Source organism: Mobula hypostoma, chromosome 15, assembly GCF_963921235.1.
Source record: "Mobula hypostoma chromosome 15, sMobHyp1.1, whole genome shotgun sequence".
Classification (NCBI taxonomy): Eukaryota; Metazoa; Chordata; class Chondrichthyes; order Myliobatiformes; family Myliobatidae; genus Mobula; species Mobula hypostoma.
In genome coordinates this window covers 59,440,775-59,461,951 of record NC_086111.1, presented here as the reverse complement: position 1 = coordinate 59,461,951, position 21,177 = coordinate 59,440,775, and the positions used below count along the sequence as shown (strand labels likewise).

Sequence of the window (21,177 nt, the reverse complement as noted above, 5' to 3'; positions counted from 1 at the left end):
TCAATAAGACATATCTTAGAGTACTTTATAGGATAGATGCTGAGCAGATGTTTCCCTTGGCGGCAAGATTATAATATCATAATAAGGAGTCACAAATTTCAGACTGAGATGAGAAAAAATAGTTTCACTCAAAGTTTGTGAACATTTGGAATTTTGTACCCACTTGATAACAATGTTCAGAACTGAGATCAATAGATTTTAGGAGATGAATGGGATTAAGGGACCAAGAAGGTGATCTTAATGCAGACATTTTGACATGATCTAATTGGACGGTGAAGCAGACTGGGCAAAAGTACAAACATATGTACTTTACCTGAACAGTCAATTATTTACCAATGTTCCAATACTTCATAATTAAAAGACCACTTTTTAAATTTTAAAGTACCATCTTAATAATTAGCAAGCAATTTTCAGCCAAATTTAATACTTTTCTCTGACTTTCTGATCACAACAAAAACAAAATTAAAACTCCCCTTTCAGTCTTGCTAATAAACCAAATTTAGTTTAGAAACTGGCAAAAGTTTGCAACCATTCAGACTTAAAGTTGGAACTTATGTCCTTTTCTTCTCTAAACATTTGCACTCCAAATATCTGTAGACCCAACCGGTGTTTCATCAATGTGCGATTTCTGATTCTCTCCACCTCCCTTTGTTGCATGTGCTTGTTTGATTCAAATATCAACTTCCCAGCAAACTCCATGGTTCCTCCTTTATTATCTGTCGCAGAGGCCAAAGAATTGGGCAATCAGCCTACACTCTGTATGAATGACACTAGGACAATTTAATGAAACCCAATCTCTCTAAAAAGAAAACCTCTGACGGACACCTTGTATCCAACTGCTGTGCCAAATATACCTTTCCAGATTACTTAAGTATAATACGGATTTAATAATAATGCATTGAAATTGATTTAATGGACAGTATATTAGCTATATTCCTCAGTAGATATGTTTCTTGATTAGTGAGGGTGTGAAGGGGTATGGGGAGAAGGCAGGAGATTGGAGCTGGGAGGGAAAACAGATCAGGGTGATGAAATGGTGGAGCAGATTCAATGGGTCAAATACCCTAATTCTGCTCATGGACCTTAGCTCTAAGTTCCTTTTCTGCTGAAGTACACAAATTTACAACCATGACAATATCTTAATTTACCATAACACCATACGACCATAAGATATAGGAGCAGAATTAGGCCATTCGGTCCATCAAGTCTGCTCTGCCATTTCATCATGGCTGATCCAATTTTCCTCTCAGCCCCCAATCTCCTGCCTTCTCCCCGTATCCCTTCAGCCCCCATACAATCAAGAATTAACAAGCTAACAATTTTAGCCAATGGAACTTCTGGTAGAATTCCTCAGTGCCTGCGACCATAAATCATGCTACCAAGCTGTTTTTAATTCATTCAAAATCTTCTGCACCAGAAAAAAAATAGCAGATTTGTAAATAAAATCAAATGCCAAACATGACACTGGATTTGCAAATTCTTCACCAAGTACTTATTACTTCTGAGTTATAATTTTTTCTAATAGAACTTGTGACATTTTGTAACTTCAAAACATTGAACTAATTTAAAGGAAGACATGGGGCTCAGAAATGTGGGCTAACTTTATGTTTACTTTTAAGTATTTAATATTTCAATAATATTTGAGTAATCTTATGTATATGTTGAAATATTAAAGGCACAACACAATTCACTTATCCCTTTATAAACGTGAATAATATTCAACTCAATTATCTCGACGGTGAATTTATGGAAACCCCATCAACAGCTGGTACTAGCTTACATTTCTCACTCCTCACAAAATTCCATTACTTCTCTATTAATGACATAACGCTAAATAATACTGGAGCAAAATTTCACATTTACTTCCAGAAAGTTAGCAACCCCTGTGCGGAGCACAGTCAGTGAAAACTGGTGGAAAACTTCACACGTTGGAAATGGACATTTCTGGATTGTATTTTCATCAGCTACTTTTTTTGTACCTGTCACCAGCAAAAAAAAAATTATATAACTTTCATTCTTTAACATGGCAGGAATGACAGTTTGGACGAAGACAATTTACCCCTGCCATGGAGCTAAGTTTTCCCATTGGACTTTTTATGATTGTCTCTAGGATTTGGCCTGATGCTATTATTTTAGCTTTCACTGAATAGCAGAGTCAAAACTTCCATGAGACTTTGACACCCATGTGCCATGCCCTCAAGTCATTCTTATATTATCTATCTTCCTGAGCCTTCTCCATTTTATTTCATGTTCCACATCTCTCCCCCACCAGGGACACGTAGATTGACTTTTATCAGACATGGATGCTATTGTCAAATAAATCAGCTGAGTATTCTTGCTCTCTGTAAGCGCTGTTAAGGACAAAGAAGGACAAAGTGAGAACCACAACATCCACACGTTTCAATTTGTTTACTCACCGTGCTGAGGGTCATTGCAGGATTCCAGAGTGCTGAGCAAGATTTTTCCCAACGATCTCCTCGACACATTCTAGATAAAATAAAGGTTTTATTGAATACACTGCAGAATGAAAATATGGTTGTTAACATTTTGGCACTCAAATACTTTCCAAGTCACATTTAATAATTCTCATGGTGTATTCATTTCTACATAGGGTGAAATTCTTATCCTTTTTTTTTCTGCAAGGTAACAGACATAAATCAATCCTGATGCACCATTGGAAATGAGCTTTTCCTTACTGTGAGAACCTATTGCATTAAATTACTGAAAGTTGTCAGAGCATCATTCACTCACAAGGTCACGTAATTGCTGCAGGAGCTGCAGTACATCCATCAGTTTTTCTTCAATCAGTGATAGACGTACTCGCTCAGTCTCTAACATCTGCAGCTCCATCTGCAGTAGTTCAGTTTCATCCACTTTGTGCTGTAGTTCGCACAGCAACGACCCCTTCAGCTGAAAAGCAAAGACAAAAATGCAGTTACATGTCCAAGCTTTGAAATCAAGTACATAGAGGCACTGCTGAAGAACTTCCCATCATGAACGAACTTGCTTAAGGATATTTATGTCTTTCTGAGAACACCATTAGTGCATAAAATAACTGAAAAGACCATTTGATTAATGAGTATTAATAAAATCCCTTCATGCCCTGACCAGTCAAGAATCTGCCTTAAATATACATAAAGATATCCTCCATAGCTGCCTGTGGCAAAGATTTCTACAGATTCACCACTCTCGGGCTAAAGAAACTCCTGCTCATCTCCATTTTAAAAGGGTACCCTCTATTCCGAGGCTGTGTCCTCTGGTCTTAGACTCTCCCATTATTGGAAACATGCACCCTATTAAGGCCTTTCACCATTCGACAGGTTTCAATGAGGTCACCCCTCATTCTTCTGAATTCCAGTGAATACAGGCCCGGAGCCATCAAAGGCTCTTCATATGATAAGCTGTTCAATCCTGGAATCATTTTCGTAAATGATATGGGCTGTCAGCGGCGGTGGTGGAGGCGGAAACGATAGGGTCTTTTAAGAGACTCCTGGATAGGTACATGGAGCTTAGAAAAATAGAGGGCTATGGGTAAGCCTAGGTAGTTCTAAGGTAAGGACATGTTTGGCACAGCTTTGTGGGCCGAAGGGCCTGTATTGTGCTGTAGATTTTCTATGTTTCTATTATGAGACTTCTACCTTATGCTTTAGGGATTAAGTCTGACTATTTTATTAAAACACTTAATTGTGCAGCATATAATTAAAATATAATTTTATCCCTTCATATTTCTGACATCAGAGATAAAATTTCAAAGAAAAGGAACCAAAAGGTAAAAATTTGTTAACTGGATGTGCTATATATATATGTATATTATATTGTTTCTTTTCCTGTCTTGTGGCACACTGGGTGGCATTTTTGCTATTTCCCTGTTTTTTACAAGGCCAAGTTGCTAATTCAACACAGATGGAAAGCGTGGAAGGAGCTGGCCGGATTTGAACCCAGGACCACTAGCCCTGAAGCCCGCTGCTGCTGCCACTACACCACCGGTCAGTGATATACATCATAGGCTGCTTCCAAAATGTCATACTACTGAAATCTATGGAAGCAGGATCCAACGTACATAAAGTAGACTTAGCTAGCTCTAGCAGCCAAGGATGAAATATTATATCATGTTGCACTTTGGGGCAAGCCACAGGCTGGCAGAGCTGGGGTTTAATAGCAAAGCCCTAGTGTAATAAGTTCTTTGGACCTATGTGGGGCGTCGGAGAACATTGGGCTCTGAGGTTTTTAACCAATTGGTTAATTGTTGTTTAACGACAGTTATTAATCATTTAGAGTACCTTCTGTTTTTCTCGAGCAACTCACTCTTTTTAATGTGGTCTCCTGCTGCCTTCTGTTTAAGCTGGTTAAGTTTATTTTGTTAGGCTCAGGGATACTGTGTTACTTGTAATATTTAAGCGGATGCCTGATTCGCACTAGTTGCGGGGTGCTTGTCTCGAGAATGATTCCTCTCGCAGTGTTGCTCAGTCATGCCACCAATACTCTGTTGGAATTCCTGTGTATAAACTCTCATTTCCATCTCTACATGGAAGCCTGTCGTTTCTGTGCACCTGGGTTCAGTCGTGGCCAGCGCTCACTGTGACACATTAGAATCCCAGGGCTTTGGTAGAACTGGAAAGCAAGGCAAAACGTTGACAACGACACACAGAGGTATTGCTTGGGTAAGGAGTCTTGACTCAGTGTTACTGTGAAGAATCTAACAGAACTAGTAGTTGATTGTAAACTTTTGTCTCGGCAGTAGATTGCTGGTATATGTGATCAGGAGCAAAGACATCTCAGAAACCATTCTGAGTGGTTCTTTTATAACTGAATAGCCAGCTATCATTTATACTCACAGTAAGATAGCAGCTATTCAATGTTGAACCGGCTATTAAATGCTTTATTGCCTATTTCATGAGAAAACAAATGGATAAAGGGAACACAGATTCATTATAAACAGGTGCAGTTCCAATTATGAAGAGAGCAGCCCTCTGGTGAAAAATGATATTGTATTCTTTAAATAGGGGCCGTGGACAATTTTGATTTGATGGAGACGGAGGTGAAAGCACAGAGGAACATCTGGAAAAATTTCTGAAACGTTCATTCGCTGCTGTCATTACTGCGTGGTCAGGAATCTTTCGGAGGGAAGGCCTCAAAATCCCCGGCTTTGCCTGCTGTTGGCCACCGAGATGGAGGTCGAATCGCTCAGATAGAGATGGCGCTCAGTACTCGGTTTCGGAGAGCTGATCAGAGCTCGAAGTTTTCGGATGACTCAGAGTCGGACCATGGTCGGGTACGGCAGGGAGAGTTTTTCTTCCTTCTCCCGTCTGCGTGAGATGTGGGACATTTGAGAGACTTTGAACTTTTACTGTTCTCATGGACTTCTTCATCAAGTTATGGTATTGTTGCACTGTTGTAACTATATGTTATAATTATGTGGTTTTGTTAGTTTTTTTCAGTCTTGGTCTGTCCTGTGTTTTGTGATATCACACCGGAGGAAATATTGTATCATTTCTTAATGCATGCATTACTAAATGACAATAAAAAAGGACTGCGTGTATTCATAATCTAAAAAAATAAAATTGGGAGGCACCTGTCTTGGAAAATGAGTACAAGTTTGACTCAGGCCCACCTCACCCACACTCCTCCCTCGGCTGCACTGACCTTTGCAGCCCCACTGGGCAAGTGAGGGATCAGGCCTCACTACTGCAGCTGTTCCGTGAAGCCAAGCGATCCGTGATTAGCATTAGGCCTTGGGCGGTGGATCCTAAGTCCCCATACCCAGACTGCTCTGGGAACCCTCAAGCTGTCAAAGGCTTTTTTTTCCCCCACTGTTTCTAATTATCTTTCGTTGGCCTATGGAGCAATTGAGTAAGTTAATCAAAAACATTAACATGAGGATAAAAAAGGACAGCCACTGAGCTTCAGTTACTTTTTCCCATCCGGGCTCGTGACCCCATTCAAGTGCTGGTGAAATGCTGCGCACTCATATACAGGTTGCATCTGGCTCCCCAGCGCCGCACATCTGAGTTCTATCAGCTGACTCTTTGCTGAGGGAAGGACAGAAGTTCCAGCATTTGAGTCGCACCCCCCCCCCATCTGCATAACCACCTGCCTCTACAATTAACAGGCACAGAAGTCATGAATCATCTGTTCCGTGCCATACTGTGAACCAGTATCTCTCAACAGAACTTCTGGCTTAAAAATAGAATGAGTCTCATTATTCAGTATAGCAAGTTCAGGTTTGCCGGGGAAAGGAATTTAGTGGATTACTTGTGGAATATATGAGCTTTCCAAAGAAAACATGGATTTGGTTAAAAGCTCAGCTCCTGTGGAACATTTTTGAAGATGCTGTAGATGTGTAAATAGGGAAGTGGCTATTGTCGTCATCTGAACCCTTAGTGCCTAGGTGGCAGATGGGGCCTCAGGGAAGTGCCTATAGATGATGTCTATAGGTTCATAGAAGAAAGCTGGCATGGATCTGTATGAACGACATCTAGCTGGAATAAAATAATACAGATTTGGAAGTAACCTTGTGTCTTGTAATAGATTGGAATGTAGGAGGTTGATGATGGTAACCTGATGAATGTACTGGATTCTCAGCTCTTCACCAAACATATTAAGATAAAAAATATGAAAGTTTGGGAGCTAAGGTGGCACCAGAAGGCAACTTCTTTGAGCTCATCTGTGAAGCAGCTTTAATTCCACTCTTTAAGATCTCTTTCTTCGTTTTCAAGGTGGTTGGGGTCCTGTCAGAGTCTGTGATCTACAGCTGCACTCAAACTGCGGTTCTTCACGGCGGTGGGTTCCACTCCCGGAGCTCGCTGACCAGCCATTTTTGGTATCTCCAGGAGCGGCCTGGAAGACGTGCACCTTCAGGGTGCAGCCCTGTGGGCTTGATTCCTTGTCGGTGTCACCAAATGGAACATCGCGGTAGATGGGAACATCACGACGGTGGGTGAGGCTGGCAGAGGCTTCTGCACTTGGGTGATCGTGCGCTCTCTCCCTCTATCCCCTCCCTCTCTCTCCCTCTCCCTCTTTCGATGGGAGTGGAGGTGAGAGTCTACTGGTCCTTGAGTCGGGAGAGCTCAAATGAGCGTCACTGCAGACTATAACATTGAAATAGCAATCTGTTGGTCTCCTCTCTTGCTGTGACACCTCTCTATCCCTTGTTAGTGAGAGAGAGACAGACAGACAGAGAGAGAGAGAGCAAGAGAGAGAGAGAGAGGGGACACACACATCGAAGTGTTGGGTTATGGACTGTAGTTTTTGACAGACCTCTTTGGGGGCTTTGCTATTGCTTACTTGGTGAGTGGTGGCACTGAGGCTTCCTGCTGGAACCAGTGGGAGGAGGGTTGATGCTTTGCTGCTGCTTGTGCGTGGGAGGGACTTTGGGGATCTAATATCTTTCTGTCATTCGTTCTTTGGGGTTTTCTTCTGTTTTGTGGATGCTTGTGGAAAGTAAGAATTTCAGGTTGTATACCAAATACATTCTCCGATATTAAATGGAAACATTGAGAGTTTGGAGTTCACATTAAGTTAGCCAAAGCTGCAAAAATAGGAACAGGAATCTTAATTGGATTATCTTTTCATTGCTGCCATATTTTCTCTTTTTTTCCTGCTACGTATTTGCTTTCCTCGCTCAAGTATTACTGACTTTCTTTTGATCTCCGCCCGCCCTTTCCCCAGCGCCGTTAGTTTCTTTCAATCCCTTCTACATTTTCACTTCCTCAAGGCATTCTGAATTATTTTCTCCTTCTCCTCTTAAGAAACATTGTTCCTGCCTTTCTTAAATGTTGGTTCACAACTACTAACCGTTTGCAGTGCTGTTATGATTGATGCTGCTGTGTAGCATCAAGGGAAATTCCCAATCCTCTGAAATCCCATCGGCACGTTATAGCAATTACCACAAAAACACAAACCGAAAAGAGTTTGACAGCAGTTTGGCAAAAAAGAACAGAGTCAAAATGAGATTATCAGTCTTTAACTGATGATTTTGTATAAAATTGCCCTCTATGACATTAAGAACTATTGCAATTGTTTTAGATAAAAAGAAGGCTTTTAAGTAAACTACTTGATCCAGATAAAATTGTAACCAAAGAAATCGCAGCAATTGGTGCTGACCTAGATGTTAACCATCACTATTTCAACCATCTGGACCTAAGTTCAGATGTAGCATTTTCTTTCCAATAGTAATTAAAATTATTAAGTCAAATGGTGTTATCTTTCATCAGAATCAATTAGGAACAGTTTGATTTTGTAACTACATCTGACAAGACATAATTTTTTAAAGTGCTCAGTCAAAGAAATCTAATCTAAAGGAAGGTTAACTTTCTCATATCGTTGATAGAATTATTTGATCTCTAAAAATTGGCTTTGAGACATCAATAATCTACAACCATCAGCAAATACGGAGTAATGCTTTTGGCATGATTTTTGAAAGGAATCTAAACTAAATGTCATGAAGTGCACTGGCGATATTGGAAATCAAGTACGGAGAAACGATCAATTCTGATGTAGAGACGGCAAAGAAAGTTTATTCACAATAATTCCAAAAGTACATCGGTGGCTTAGCCGTGCAACACTGTGAGAAGTAACATTCTCAAAACTAGGACCCTGTCATTAGAGCAGATCAGGCATCCACTTCAATAATACAGGTAACACGGAATCCCTGAGCACATCAAAATAAGACCATAAGATATAGGAGCAGAAGTAGGCCATTCAGCCCATTGAGTCTGCTCCACCATTCAATCATGGGCTCATCCAATTCTTCCAGTCATCCCCACTACCCTGCCTTCACCCCATACCCTTTGATGCCCTGGCTAATCAAGAATCTATCTATCTCCGCCTTAAATACACACAATGACTTCACCTCCACAGCCGCTCGTGGCAACAAATTCCACAGATTTACCACCCTCTGACTATAGTAATTTCTCCGCATCTCTATTCTAAATAGATGTCCTTCAATCATGAAGTCTTGCCCTCTTGTCCTAGAATCCCCTACCATGGGAAATAACTTTGCCATATCTAATCTGTTCAGGCCTTTTAACATTTGGAATGTTTCTATGAGATCCCCCCCTCATTCTCCTGAACTCCAGGGAATACAGCCCAAGAGCTGCAAGACGTTCCTCATACGGTAACCCTTTCATTTCTGGAATCATTCTTGTGGATCTTCTATGAACCCTCTCCAATGTCAGTACATCCTTTCCAAAATAAGGAGCCCAGAAATGCACACAATACTCCAAGTGTAGTCTCACGAGTGTGTTATAGAGCCTCAACATCACATCCCTGCTCTTATATTCTATACCTCTAAAAATGAATGCCAACATTGCATTCACCTTCTTCACAACCAACTCAACCTGGAGGTTAACCCTTAGGGTATCTTGCACAAGGCCCTTTGCATCTCTGCATTTTGAATTCTCTCCACATCTAAATAATAGTATGCCTGTTTATTTCTTCCACCAAAGTGCATGACCATACACTTTCCAACATTGTATTTCATTTGCCACTTCTTTCCCATTCCTCTAAACTATCTAAGCCTCTCTGCAGGCTCTCTGTTTCCTCAACACGACCTGCTCCCCCACCTATCTTTGTATCATCTGCAAATTTATCCACAAATCCATTAATCCCATAGTCCAAATCATTGACATACATTGTAAAGAGCAGCGGTCCCAACACCGACCCCTGTGGAACTCCACTGGTAACCGGCAGCCAGCCAGAATAAGATCCCTTTATTCCCACTCTCTGTTTTCTGCCGACCAGCCAATGCTCCACCCATGCTAGTAACTTCCCTGTAATTCCATGGGCTCGTATCTTTCTAAGCAGCCTCATGTGCGGCACCTTGTCAAAAGCCTTCTTTAAATCCAAGTACACCACGTCTACCACATCTCCTTTGTCTACTGGATGAAAGACTTGTAATTTCCTCAAAGAATTGCTGTAGGTTTGTCAGGCACGATTTTCCTTTCAGGAAACCATGCTGGCTTTGGCCTATCTTGTCATGTGCCTCCAGGTACTCTGTAATCTCATCCCTAACAATCGATTTCAACAACTTCCCAACCACTGACATCAGGCTAGCAGGTCTATAGTTTCCTTTCTGCTGCCTTCCACCCTTCTTAAATAGCGGAGTAACATTTGCAATTTTCCAGTCATCCGGTATAATGCCAGAGTCTATCGATTCTTGAAAGATTATCGCTAATGCCTCCACAATTTATCCAGTTACTTCCTTCAGAAACCGAGGGTGCATTCCATCAGGCCCAGGAGATTTATCCACCCTCAGACCATTAAGCTTCCTGAGCACCTTCTCAGTCATAATTTTCACTGCACAAACTTCACTTCCCTGACACTCTTGGATGTCTGGTATACTGCAGACATCTTCCACTGTGAAGACTGATGCAAAATATGCATTCAGTTCCTCTTCCACCTCTGTGTCTCTCATTACAATATCTCCAGCGTCATTTTGTATTGGTCCTATATCTACCCTCGACTCTCTTTTACACTTTATATACTTAAAAAAGCTTTAAGTATCTTCTTTGATATTAATAAACTTAACAAGCTTAAACAGAAGGAACCAGGAAACTGTATTACAAAGAGTGAGTCATCCAAGAAAAACACGAGTAACTCAAAATGATTAACAACTTTTGTTAGGCAACAATTAACCAACTCAGGTGCTCTAAACCTCGGTGCCCAATGACCTCCAGCGCTCCCACAGGCCTAAAGAAATCATTACACTAAGGAGGATGAGCAACCAATAAAATAATCACTTGAGATAATCACTGCCGATTGTCTGATGAGTATCGTCAATTTTTAACTAGAACAGGACGACATGGTGTGCAGACATATTTGCAGCTCAGTAAGCATGCAAATCCCCTATAATGTTCCAAGTTGCATTCTTTCAATTTCAGACGAGTATGAAACCAACGAAATCAAAATAGAAAATGCTGGAAATATTTGGCGAATTTGGCACATTTCTTTCTTTCAGATGGATGAGCCATAAATAACAAGCCTGCATCACCCTCTTGCAACTGACAGCATTGCATTCAAATCATTCTGTTTCCCTTATCTCAAACAGTTCCCTCCAGCCTTCCCATGCCTGGCAACTTAAAACATGTTTGATTTCAAAATTTTGCCCATTCTCTTCAAAAAGTACAGTATTGGATTATTAATCTAAATGATAATCTCTCCTACCCTTTTGGAAGGCCAGCGAGCCAGATGTCAGTAGCGGTTAAATTATTGGAAGGGACCGAATATACACACAGTCATCATCATTATGTGCCATGTTGTAGGCAAAGATGGTCTCTGACAGGCAAATTTTTACACAGAAGTACTTTGTCAATGCCTTCTTCTGGGCAGTGTCTTTTCAAGATGGGTGACCCCAGCCATTATCAATATTCTTCAGAGATTGTTTGCTTGGCATCAGTGGCCTCACGAGAGGACTTGTGACATGAACCAGCTGCTCATACGACCATCCACCTCCTGCCCCCATGGCTTCCTGTGACCCTGACCCGGGTGGGGGGGGGCAAAGCAGGTGCAACACCTTGCCCAAGGGTGACCGGCAGGTAAGTGGAGGGAGGGAGCATCTTATACCTCCTTTGGTAGAGCTATATCTCCACTCTGCCATACTATGCATTCAGTGGCCATACATTAGGATTGGAACTGATTTAAAATTATTGCATCAAAACGTGGTTCACAAATGTTTTAACAAAGACAGCACCCCTTAAATATTTTTGTCATTATACCTCAAAGGCACAGAAGAAATGCATCAAGGTGTTCTGATTTCTCACCTGATCAATGTCGGTCTCCATTTGCTGGGTTTCATACTCCTTTAACTCCAGCTGTTCCTTTAATTTTGCCACTTTTTCAACCAGTTCCCAAACAGCGCTGTTACTCTCTTCACACCGTATGTTCCCAAACTCTGAGAGTAGCTTTCTTACAGTTTTATCATCACAGCTGTGAAAAGATATCACATAACAGGGGATTGTCATGGGGCTGAGGATGCTGTCTACATTCACAATTTTGTTTTAAGAACACTGTTTAGTTAAAACATCCGTGATTTGTTGTCAAAATACCAGTAGGGCTAATAGTATTCATTATTCTATCTTTAGCAGATAGTGTAGAATTCCAGGTGAAACAGGTATATTATTCAATGTGAATTTGGAGCCATGGTAGTGTAGTGGTTAGCACAACGCTTTACAGTACCAGTGACCTGGGTTCAATTCCTGTCACTGCCTGTAAGGAGTTTGTACCTTCTCCCCGTGACTGCGTAGATTTCCTCCGGGTGCTCTGGTTTCCTCCCACAGTCCAAAGACATATCAGTTAGTAGGTTAATTGGTCATTGTAAACTGTCCTGTGATTTGGATTGCTGGCCGGAGAAGTTCAAAAGGCCAGAAGGGCCTATTCTGTGCTGTATCTCAATAAATTAACACATTCCAAATGCTGTTGTCTGTATGACACCATCCCAGACACTAGCCTTGTAGTTAGTAGCTAATAACCACTAATAACCAATGCATTACATGATGTTGCTGTATTTGCTCAACATGTAATCTGCAAACACTAAATAAAGTTGGGGCTTATCTGAAGTTGGGTCTTATCTCCTGAATGAAGTTAGGTCTTATCCACTTCTTCGTAATAACATAATGTTAATTATTACCAACAATCTTTTTCACACTAGAATTTAACTACAGCAACATTTTTTTAACTGTGTGTTTAATATTTTAGAAATATAATTATTTAAATTTTTGTTAAATGTTATGGATAAGGGGACATAATTTTAAGGTGGGTGGAGGAAAATATAGATGGGATATCAGAGGTAAGTTCTTTACACAAAGTGGTGGGTGCATGGAAGCCACTATCGGGGTGGTGGGAGAGGTTCTTAACTTAGGGACATAGAAAAATGGAGGGCTTTATAGGAGCCCTTTATTGGAGGGAAGGGTAAGATTGATTTTAGTAGGTTAAAAGGGTCAGCACAATGTAGTGGGCTGAAAGGCCTGTACAGTCAGGACCAACTCTAAGCAACTCTTTTCTCTTAATCTTAACTTTCTTCTCCTCTCCTTATCTTTTTCTGTTACAAATTTCACCCATCATAATCCACGCTTCATTTTTAGTCTTTGGGCTAATGGGCCAGATGATGTGACTAACTGGCCAATGGTTCTGTAGGGAACCGGTTTCAGTATTTCTATTGGTGTGCCACAGAGTCATATGGTGTGGACACAGACCTGTTGGCCAGTTGAGTCTGTATCTGTATCTGTACCCATTGCACTAACACAGTTTTTCTTTGTTCTTGTTACTTTTCTATCAGCTCTCCGCAGATTCCACCACCCACCCCTTCACAATGGATAATTGACTGCGGCCAGTTAACCTACATATGCTTTACAATACCAGCAACTCAGGTTCAGTTCCTGACGCTGACGCTGACTGTAAGGAGTTTGTACCTTCCCCCTGCGACCGTGAGGGTTTCACCCGGGTGCTCCTGTTTCCTCCCACAGTCCAAAGACATACCAGTTGGTAGGTTAATTAATTGGTCATTGTAAATTGTCCCGTGATTAGGTTAGGGTTAAATCGGAGGTTTCTAGGCGGCAAGGCTTGAAGGACTAAAGGGCTTATTCCATGCTGTATCTCAATAAATAAAGTAAAGGCATCCGTTAGTCTTGTGAGACCATGGTTCTGCGCCTGGAAAGTCTTCACTCTCCAGGGTGCAGGCCTGGGCAAGGTTGTATGGAAGACCAGCAGTTGCCCATGCTGCAAGTCTCCCCTCTCCACAACACCAATGTTGTGCAAGGGAAGGGCATTAGGACCCATACAGCTTGGCACCGGTGTCGTCGCAGAGCAGTGTGTGATTAAGTGTCTTGCTCAAGGGCACAACTCGTTCCCTCAGCTGGGGCTTGAACTCACGACCTTCAGGTCGCTAGTCCAAAGCCTTAACCACTTGGCCACATGCCCACATCTCAATAAATATATGAATAAATATTTACTTATAGTCACATGCACTTGAAAGAAATTTGGAAAGAGTAGGTGACAGTTTCTTCCGTTCCTGGCTGTGTACTGAGAGACAACGAAACCGTGTGATTATGATGCTAGACGAGCAACCACGAGGTGTCATGACATTAAGAGCGAAAATAACCAAGAAATCATCAAGCTGCTGTTAAAGCCCAGAAGTTTCAATAATAAACCTCAGGGAGAGGAATGTATTTATTATTTATAATATTTATCTCAGTATTAATAATTTTTCCATTAGTTATTTAGAAATTCATTGTTATATTCCTATTCCTTTGGGTTGAGTACTATATTTCTAACTGTTCACCTTGGCCATTTGTGAAAAATACCTCTTTAGATCAGCTACTGGTGCTGGGATCGCACTGTATAGATTTTGCAATTTCAAGGTAGTTTTACCCGTTTACCACATACTACATCGGCAATAAAGAAACCTCCATCTTAATACTTGTTTCAAAAATTAAAGCAGTATTCTCTCTGAGAGAATTAATGTGGTTTGGCATTCTCTAATCTATGGGATTGGAGGGAACTGGATGCAGTTCATTACTCAAAAACAGGCATCCATGTCCCTTCTGTTAGGTTTTTGCATCTGATTGTAGAAGATACCTAAGGCTCTGTGGTTACTTAAGTTCAGTAGGTTGTACTCACCCATTCCCACAGCAACAGAGCCGACTCAAAAGCTTCTTCAGTTCTTTCACCTGGGTCTTCTGATCTTCAGTCCACTTCTCATCCTCCTCATCTGAGGCAGCTTGTCCTTCCACTGAGCGGAACATCTGTTCTTCAACTAGTTGATGCAGAGAAGCAAACACTAATGAAACTTAAATGTTTACATCTACAGCAACACTTCATACCCGGATGTGACTGGATTATTTATCTTTTTGTGGAAAGGTTGAGATACTTAGCTTTCAAAATTGATTGTGCACAAAAAGACATAGATTATTTATAGGCACTGGCAGTTCAAAATGTTCTCAAAGCCTCTTTGAGATCTTGGCTTTGACATTTATGAACTGCAAGCCTTAATTCACTAAAATTCCAAAATAAACACAAACTTTGCTCCAAAGTAAAATACATTAGGATTATATCATAATTGCATACAACTTGCATGCCAGGAATCAAAACATTTAAGATATGCAGTATAAATGAATAAATATTTCTTCTATTCTGACTGTAATAGTTAACGCAGGTAAGGCAAAGGTCAGAATATTGTGCTGTTTTAAATACTCTATAATAAAACAAGTTGTGCACTTTGCATTTCCATAAATCTGGTCCCCTTCATTAATGAAGTTTACACAAGACGTATTTTGCACATGCCTTTACAGTTTTTTTTGTTTCATCTTCGAGGATCGGTACCTCAGAAAGGTGGTGTACATTATTAAGGACCCCCATCACCCAGGACATGTCCTCTTCTCATTGCTACTATCAGGAAGGAGGTACAGTACATAAGTCTGAAGGCACACACTCAGCGATTCAGCAACAGCTTCTTCCTCACTGATATCCGATTTCTAAATAGACATTGAACGCATGAACTTTTTAAATTAGCAACACACGCACAATGCTTGGAGGAACTCAGCAGGCCAGGCAACATCTATACAAAAAAGTACAGTCGACGTTTCAGGCTGAGACCCTTCCGCAGGACTCTTAAGTGTGGCGTGTGGAGCGCAGTGGGAGAAGCAGTCAATTGAACATGAGTACCTGGGGTCCTCAGAGGGTTCAAATCCAGAAGCTGGAAAACGAACCTGGAAACCGTGTGGTGCGAGCTGGTGACGAAGACATGTTCCCAGAAAGGATACATGGCTGTAGCAGCGGGTTTGGGTAAGTATTCCGTCGAAGTGAGTCCTGTCAAAGGCTTTCAGCTCAAAACGTCGACTGTACTTTTCTCCATAGATGCTGCCTGGCCTGCTGAGTTCCTCCAACATTTTGTGTGTGCTGCTTGGATTTCTAGCATCTGTAGATTTTCCCTTGTTTGTGAACTTTTCTTATTATTTCTGTTTTTGCACTATTTTTAATTTAATGGTTTAATATTCATATATATACTTACTGAAATTAATTAATTTAGTTTGTTTTCTATATCTATCATATAATGCATTGTACTGCTGCCACTAAGTTAACAAATTTCACAGTGATATTAAACCCAATTCTGATTCTGATTCTAACGTATGTGGTTTATACTTCCAAGTTTACTATCACTGGGCTCATAGAAGGTTCAGGTTTCAGATTTGCTGCAGCATATCTCCATGCGCTATTATTGGTCCCTGTCTCAAACAATTGGTCTTTCCCTGTTTGTTTCAGACAATCCTGATGTCTGTATTGCACTTCAATTTTCTGAGAATCATTGCTGAGATTTAATTCCTTTCACAGTAAGGCATTATCCTTCACATCCCTTTTGGGACTGAGCAAGTTAATTAGATTGCATATATTGTAGAGTACGAGCAATTTTTCTATCTATACTTAATTGATTGCACACCCTTAAAGAGCAATGCCCACTTAATCTAAACCAGTCTGACTTTCCTTAAAATAACAAAATATTTCCTGCTGTATTATTATTCTTTTTCAGGCACTAGTACAGGTCCATTTGCTATCTAACTGGATTTTGATATTTGTTTTCAAAAATGAGGTCCCATATGATTTTTATCTCTATTTTCGATATTTCTGCCATCACAGAGGAATTCTGTACCTAAAGTCAAAGCAGTTTTATTTCTCCCATGTGTCCCAACGTATCTCTTCCTACTTTATTGGCAGATTAGAATCAGAATCAGGTTTAATATCACCAGCATATGTCATGAAATTTGTTGTCTTTGTGGCAGTGGTACAATGCAATACATAATAACGGGGAGAAAACGAAAACTGTGCATTATAGTAAGTGTGCATGTGTGTGTGCATGTATGTGTGTGTATGTGTGTGTGTGTGCATGTGTGTGTGTGCATGTATGTGTGTGCATGTATGTGTGTGTGTGTATGTGTGTGTGTGCATGTATGTGTGTGTATGTGTGTGTATGTGTGTGTGTGTATGTGTGTGTGTGTGTGCGCGTGTATGTGTGTGTATGTGTGTGTGTGCATGTGTGTGTGTGCATGTATGTGTGTGTATGTGTGTGTGTGCATGTATGTGTGTGTGTGTATGTGTGTGTATGTGTGTGTGTGTATGTGTGTGTGTGCGCGCGTGTATGTGTGTGTATGTGTGTGTGTGCATGTATGTGTGTGTATGTGTGTGTGTGCATGTATGTGTGTGTGTGTGTGTATATATATACACACACACACACACAGTTAAATTAAATAAATAGTGCAAAAGATAAAAAAATTAAAAAATTGAGAAGTAGTGCTCATGGTTCAATGTCCATTCAAAATCGGATAGCAGGGGGGAAGAAGCTGTTCCTGAATCATTGAGTGTGTGCTTTCAGGCTTCTGTACCTCCTTCCTGAAGGTAGCAATGAGAAGAGGGCATGTCTTGGGAGGTGAGGGTCCTTAATGATGGACGCCGCCTTTCTGAGGCATCACTCCTTGAAGGTGACCTGGATACCATGGAGGCTAGTGTCCATGATGGAGCAGACTAATTTTACAACTCTCTGCAGCTTTCTTTGATCCTCTGCAGTAGCGCCCCCCTCCCCACCCCATACTAAATGGTTAGAATGCTCTAACTGGCTTAGACTTTCTAATCTTTTTAAGTTAATCAATGTAATGGAGTTAGTGCCAAAAAAAATGTCCCTCTTTTGAGAGACTGTATCTCATAAAGTGATACTGATGTTTTTGGGTGCTGGGTAATTTGTAATGTTAAAGGAGTTTCAATGGTGAAAACAGCATAATTGCAACAGCACTAGCATAATCAACAATCTACCAAAGAGCTTCTGAAGTGAGTCTCTGAGGCTCTGCAATTTGTCATTTCTACGGGTAGCTGCAGGTTAGACTTAGATACAACAAGACAATGAGAAATTTGAGCAGTGGTGCAATAAAGCACTAACCATGGTAGCTGCACCAAAGTCACCCCACATTGCCAAATGATCAGGCCTATTCAAAGTATGATTGTAGACATGTATACTGTGAAACAAGCAAGAACTGAACAGGAAGAAAACAATGGCCTGGGTCTACAGTATGCATTTGCAGGAACCTTTAAAGAACAAATACAGAATCAATCAAAATGTCACAAATGACATCAAACTTGCCATATAGTTTATAGCCAACCTGCCTATAGTCCTTTTCTGGGTGGTATAGTGTGTTACCAAATAACATGTAGATGTTGGGTGTGGATTTGATTCTAGTTCAATACAGTAGGTTGACAGACTATTCTATCAATAATGTGCAGATTATTTCTCTTGCCATTGCACGACTCTGCTAGACATTGATAATGTAAGATGCCATGGACCTGTTTCCCTTTTTCAGTGGTGCGACAGATGGTGGGGGAGCTGCGTGGCCTCAGTTGTAGCAAGGACTAGGTCTCAAGCCGCGGGCTTGCCTGCTGCTGCAGTCCAGGAGAGGAGACACCAGAGGCAGTGTAGCCTGCTTGCTTGGGGGCTAGCATCTCCCATTAGTGCTGCCCTCCAGTGTTGGATTGGTGGAATGACAGAAAATGCTGAAGGAACTCAGCAGGCTGGGCAGCATCTATGGAAAAGAGTAAATAGTTGATGTTTCAGGCCGAACCCTTTCATCAGAACTTTGATATCCAGCATCTGCAGAGTTTCTCTTGTTGGTGGAATGACAGGCTGGATTGCAGAGTCTGTGCACTGCTAGGAACTGTATCATTGATTTGCAGGACATGTCGCTTAGGGACTTGGGCTATATAAGTGTTTCTTTTTGTGTGACTATGTTTTTTTTGCTCACTATTTTGAATGTGCTGTGTATGTTTTGCATCTTGGTCCCAGAGGAACTCTGTTAGTTCAGCTGTATTCGTATCTGGTTGAATGATAATTAAAATCGATATTTGATTTGACTTGATTTGATTTGATTTGAAGAACCTCACCTAAAGTAGTTCCAATAAAATAGCAAATTAAATATCTAACTTGAGAAATGAAAGGGAAAATGAAATGAAATAGATTAAACAGATTGAGAAGAAATAAAGGTACCTCTGCGTTAATTAGCACATAATTTAATTTTACTCTGAAGATCTTCCAAATTTTCTTACTGTTATAAGCTGATGTTTCGATATCCCCTGTTGGAGATCTACGTTCCTGATGTACTGGTAGACATCCCTTCCACTCATACAGTGCAGGAGGAGGCCTCCCCTCTGGAGGATTTGAATGTTGGAATTGAAACTGCATTACCTCTGTCCTAAAAGAAAAGTAAATAAGTAAATGGAAGAGCACATCTCTTTAAGTTTGCAGTCATAATTGGGATTTTCTTACCGTAACTGCTCTCACATGCTTATATACTTTCTAGTTGTTACTTTGAAACAAACCAAAGCTGCTGAAAGATTGAGAATTGACACTGTATGACACACTTCCAAATAACTGAGTTCCAAGTAGAAAAATGTATGTTTGATGCTTTATTATGAAATCAGCAAAGATGAATGATCTTGCAGCAATATTAGAAAGTAGCGTAACCAAAATCAGTGTTCAAATTAGTAGTCAACAAAAAAAATCATCCCTGTCCCTGGCTGCCTCTAACTAACAACTAATTAGGACAAAGCGTGAATGCGTAACTATGCTCATTTGCTTCTACCACGCCCAATCTATGTGACAAATTATCATAACCCATAATAAATGCACAATACAAAATACAATACAGACTGACAGAATATAGATACATAGCACATACAATACTTAAGCACTAAATTTTACACATTTACAGCTATTATAATAAGTAGAAAGCACCACATATTTTCTGGTGCTTCCTAGTGAGTTGCCTGGAATTGTCTGCTCACTGTTAGTTGTTTTAATTACAAGATAATAAGTTTATTTCAATCCAATATCAAATAAACTTAATACATTTTCGAAAATTTTCTGAATGGCATGTTGAGTCAACAATTAATCCTTCCACTTTAGCGATTTGAATAACAAAACAGGTTGGTTAAATGACTATCCTGCTGGTAGCTGATAACTGGAAATTAGATTTTCTTATGCAACACACAAAAAGTACTAGAGGAACTCAGCATGTCAGGCAGTATTTATGGAAGTGAATAAACAGTTGACATTTCGGGCCGAGGACCTTCCTCAGGACATCTCAGCCCAAAACATTGATGGTTTATTCATTTCCACAGATGCTGCCTGACCTGCTGAGTTCCTGCAGCATCTGCCAACTTTCTTACTTATACTTATGTTAATACTTTTTAAAATCACTGCTCTACACTGCTTTATCTCAAAATACATTACACTAAGTTGATTAAAAATGAATTATGTTAAACGTTTTCTAATGTGGGATTTAAACAAAAAAAACACATGGCAAAAGTATTACATAAAATGAAGGAAAATTGAAGAACAATGTTTAAAACAATGGTAAATGTTTCACAGAACACAGGAACCAGGAAAAGCCATTGCCCAATCCTTCATGCAGGGAGATTTGATCTTGAGAAATGACTAAGAAGATAATCCTCCAGTAATAAGACAAAGATAGTGGAACGTGTAATGGAATGAAACAAAATTGGGAAAAAAAAACAATGGAGTAGTTTCACTCATCATCCACAACCACAGCAGTCGGTCAATTAAGATTGTTGAATTCATTGGTTTGAACCAGACAAGTGAGCTCATAAAGTAGCCCATCAATATAAACAATCAAATGAGAAAATTTTGCTGGTTTCACACTGAGTTAGAACTAATTGGAACTTGCAATGCTACACATTGGTAGCTTACAATTTAATAGCTGTAGATGTGCAGTGATATAAATCAAACGCTTGAGTCTTGCAGCTCTTGCAGATAGACTTTCCACCTGTTTAAATGTGCTCATTTGAAGCTCAGTTCTAAGAGCTCAAAACCAACAATGAAAATTGGTCCTTCAAAATGCCAAGACAAAGGTTGATGCAGATAATTTGCTCCATGTGGAGATACGCAATAAGTATAGAGAAGAACTATTAGAGTTTGCCGGTTAAAGGTACAATGAGTTAGAGTAAAATTGCGTAAACTAATGCTAAACATACAGAAAAGACATTTTTCCTCTTGGATGCTCTTGACAGTTTTTAGAAAGATGGAAATTATTATGTTCCAATATCAACAACATATGATGTATATTCTTATTTTAGAACTCGGACTTTATAAGTGTCAAATCAGATTCTAAAATTAGTTTGGTGTCACAA

General features: G+C 40.3%; 1 protein-coding gene across 1 annotated transcript in view; it reads right to left on the bottom strand.

Annotated features, from left to right (window-relative positions):
• Positions 1 to 21,177, bottom strand: part of efcc1 (EF-hand and coiled-coil domain containing 1) — an 83,322-nt gene that overhangs the window by 9,113 nt on the left and 53,032 nt on the right. The window contains 5 exon segments of the mRNA XM_063068142.1: positions 2,418 to 2,487; positions 2,752 to 2,910; positions 11,760 to 11,925; positions 14,614 to 14,749; positions 19,075 to 19,220. Of these exon segments, the coding sequence (XP_062924212.1) occupies positions 2,418 to 2,487; positions 2,752 to 2,910; positions 11,760 to 11,925; positions 14,614 to 14,749; positions 19,075 to 19,220 (677 nt within the window).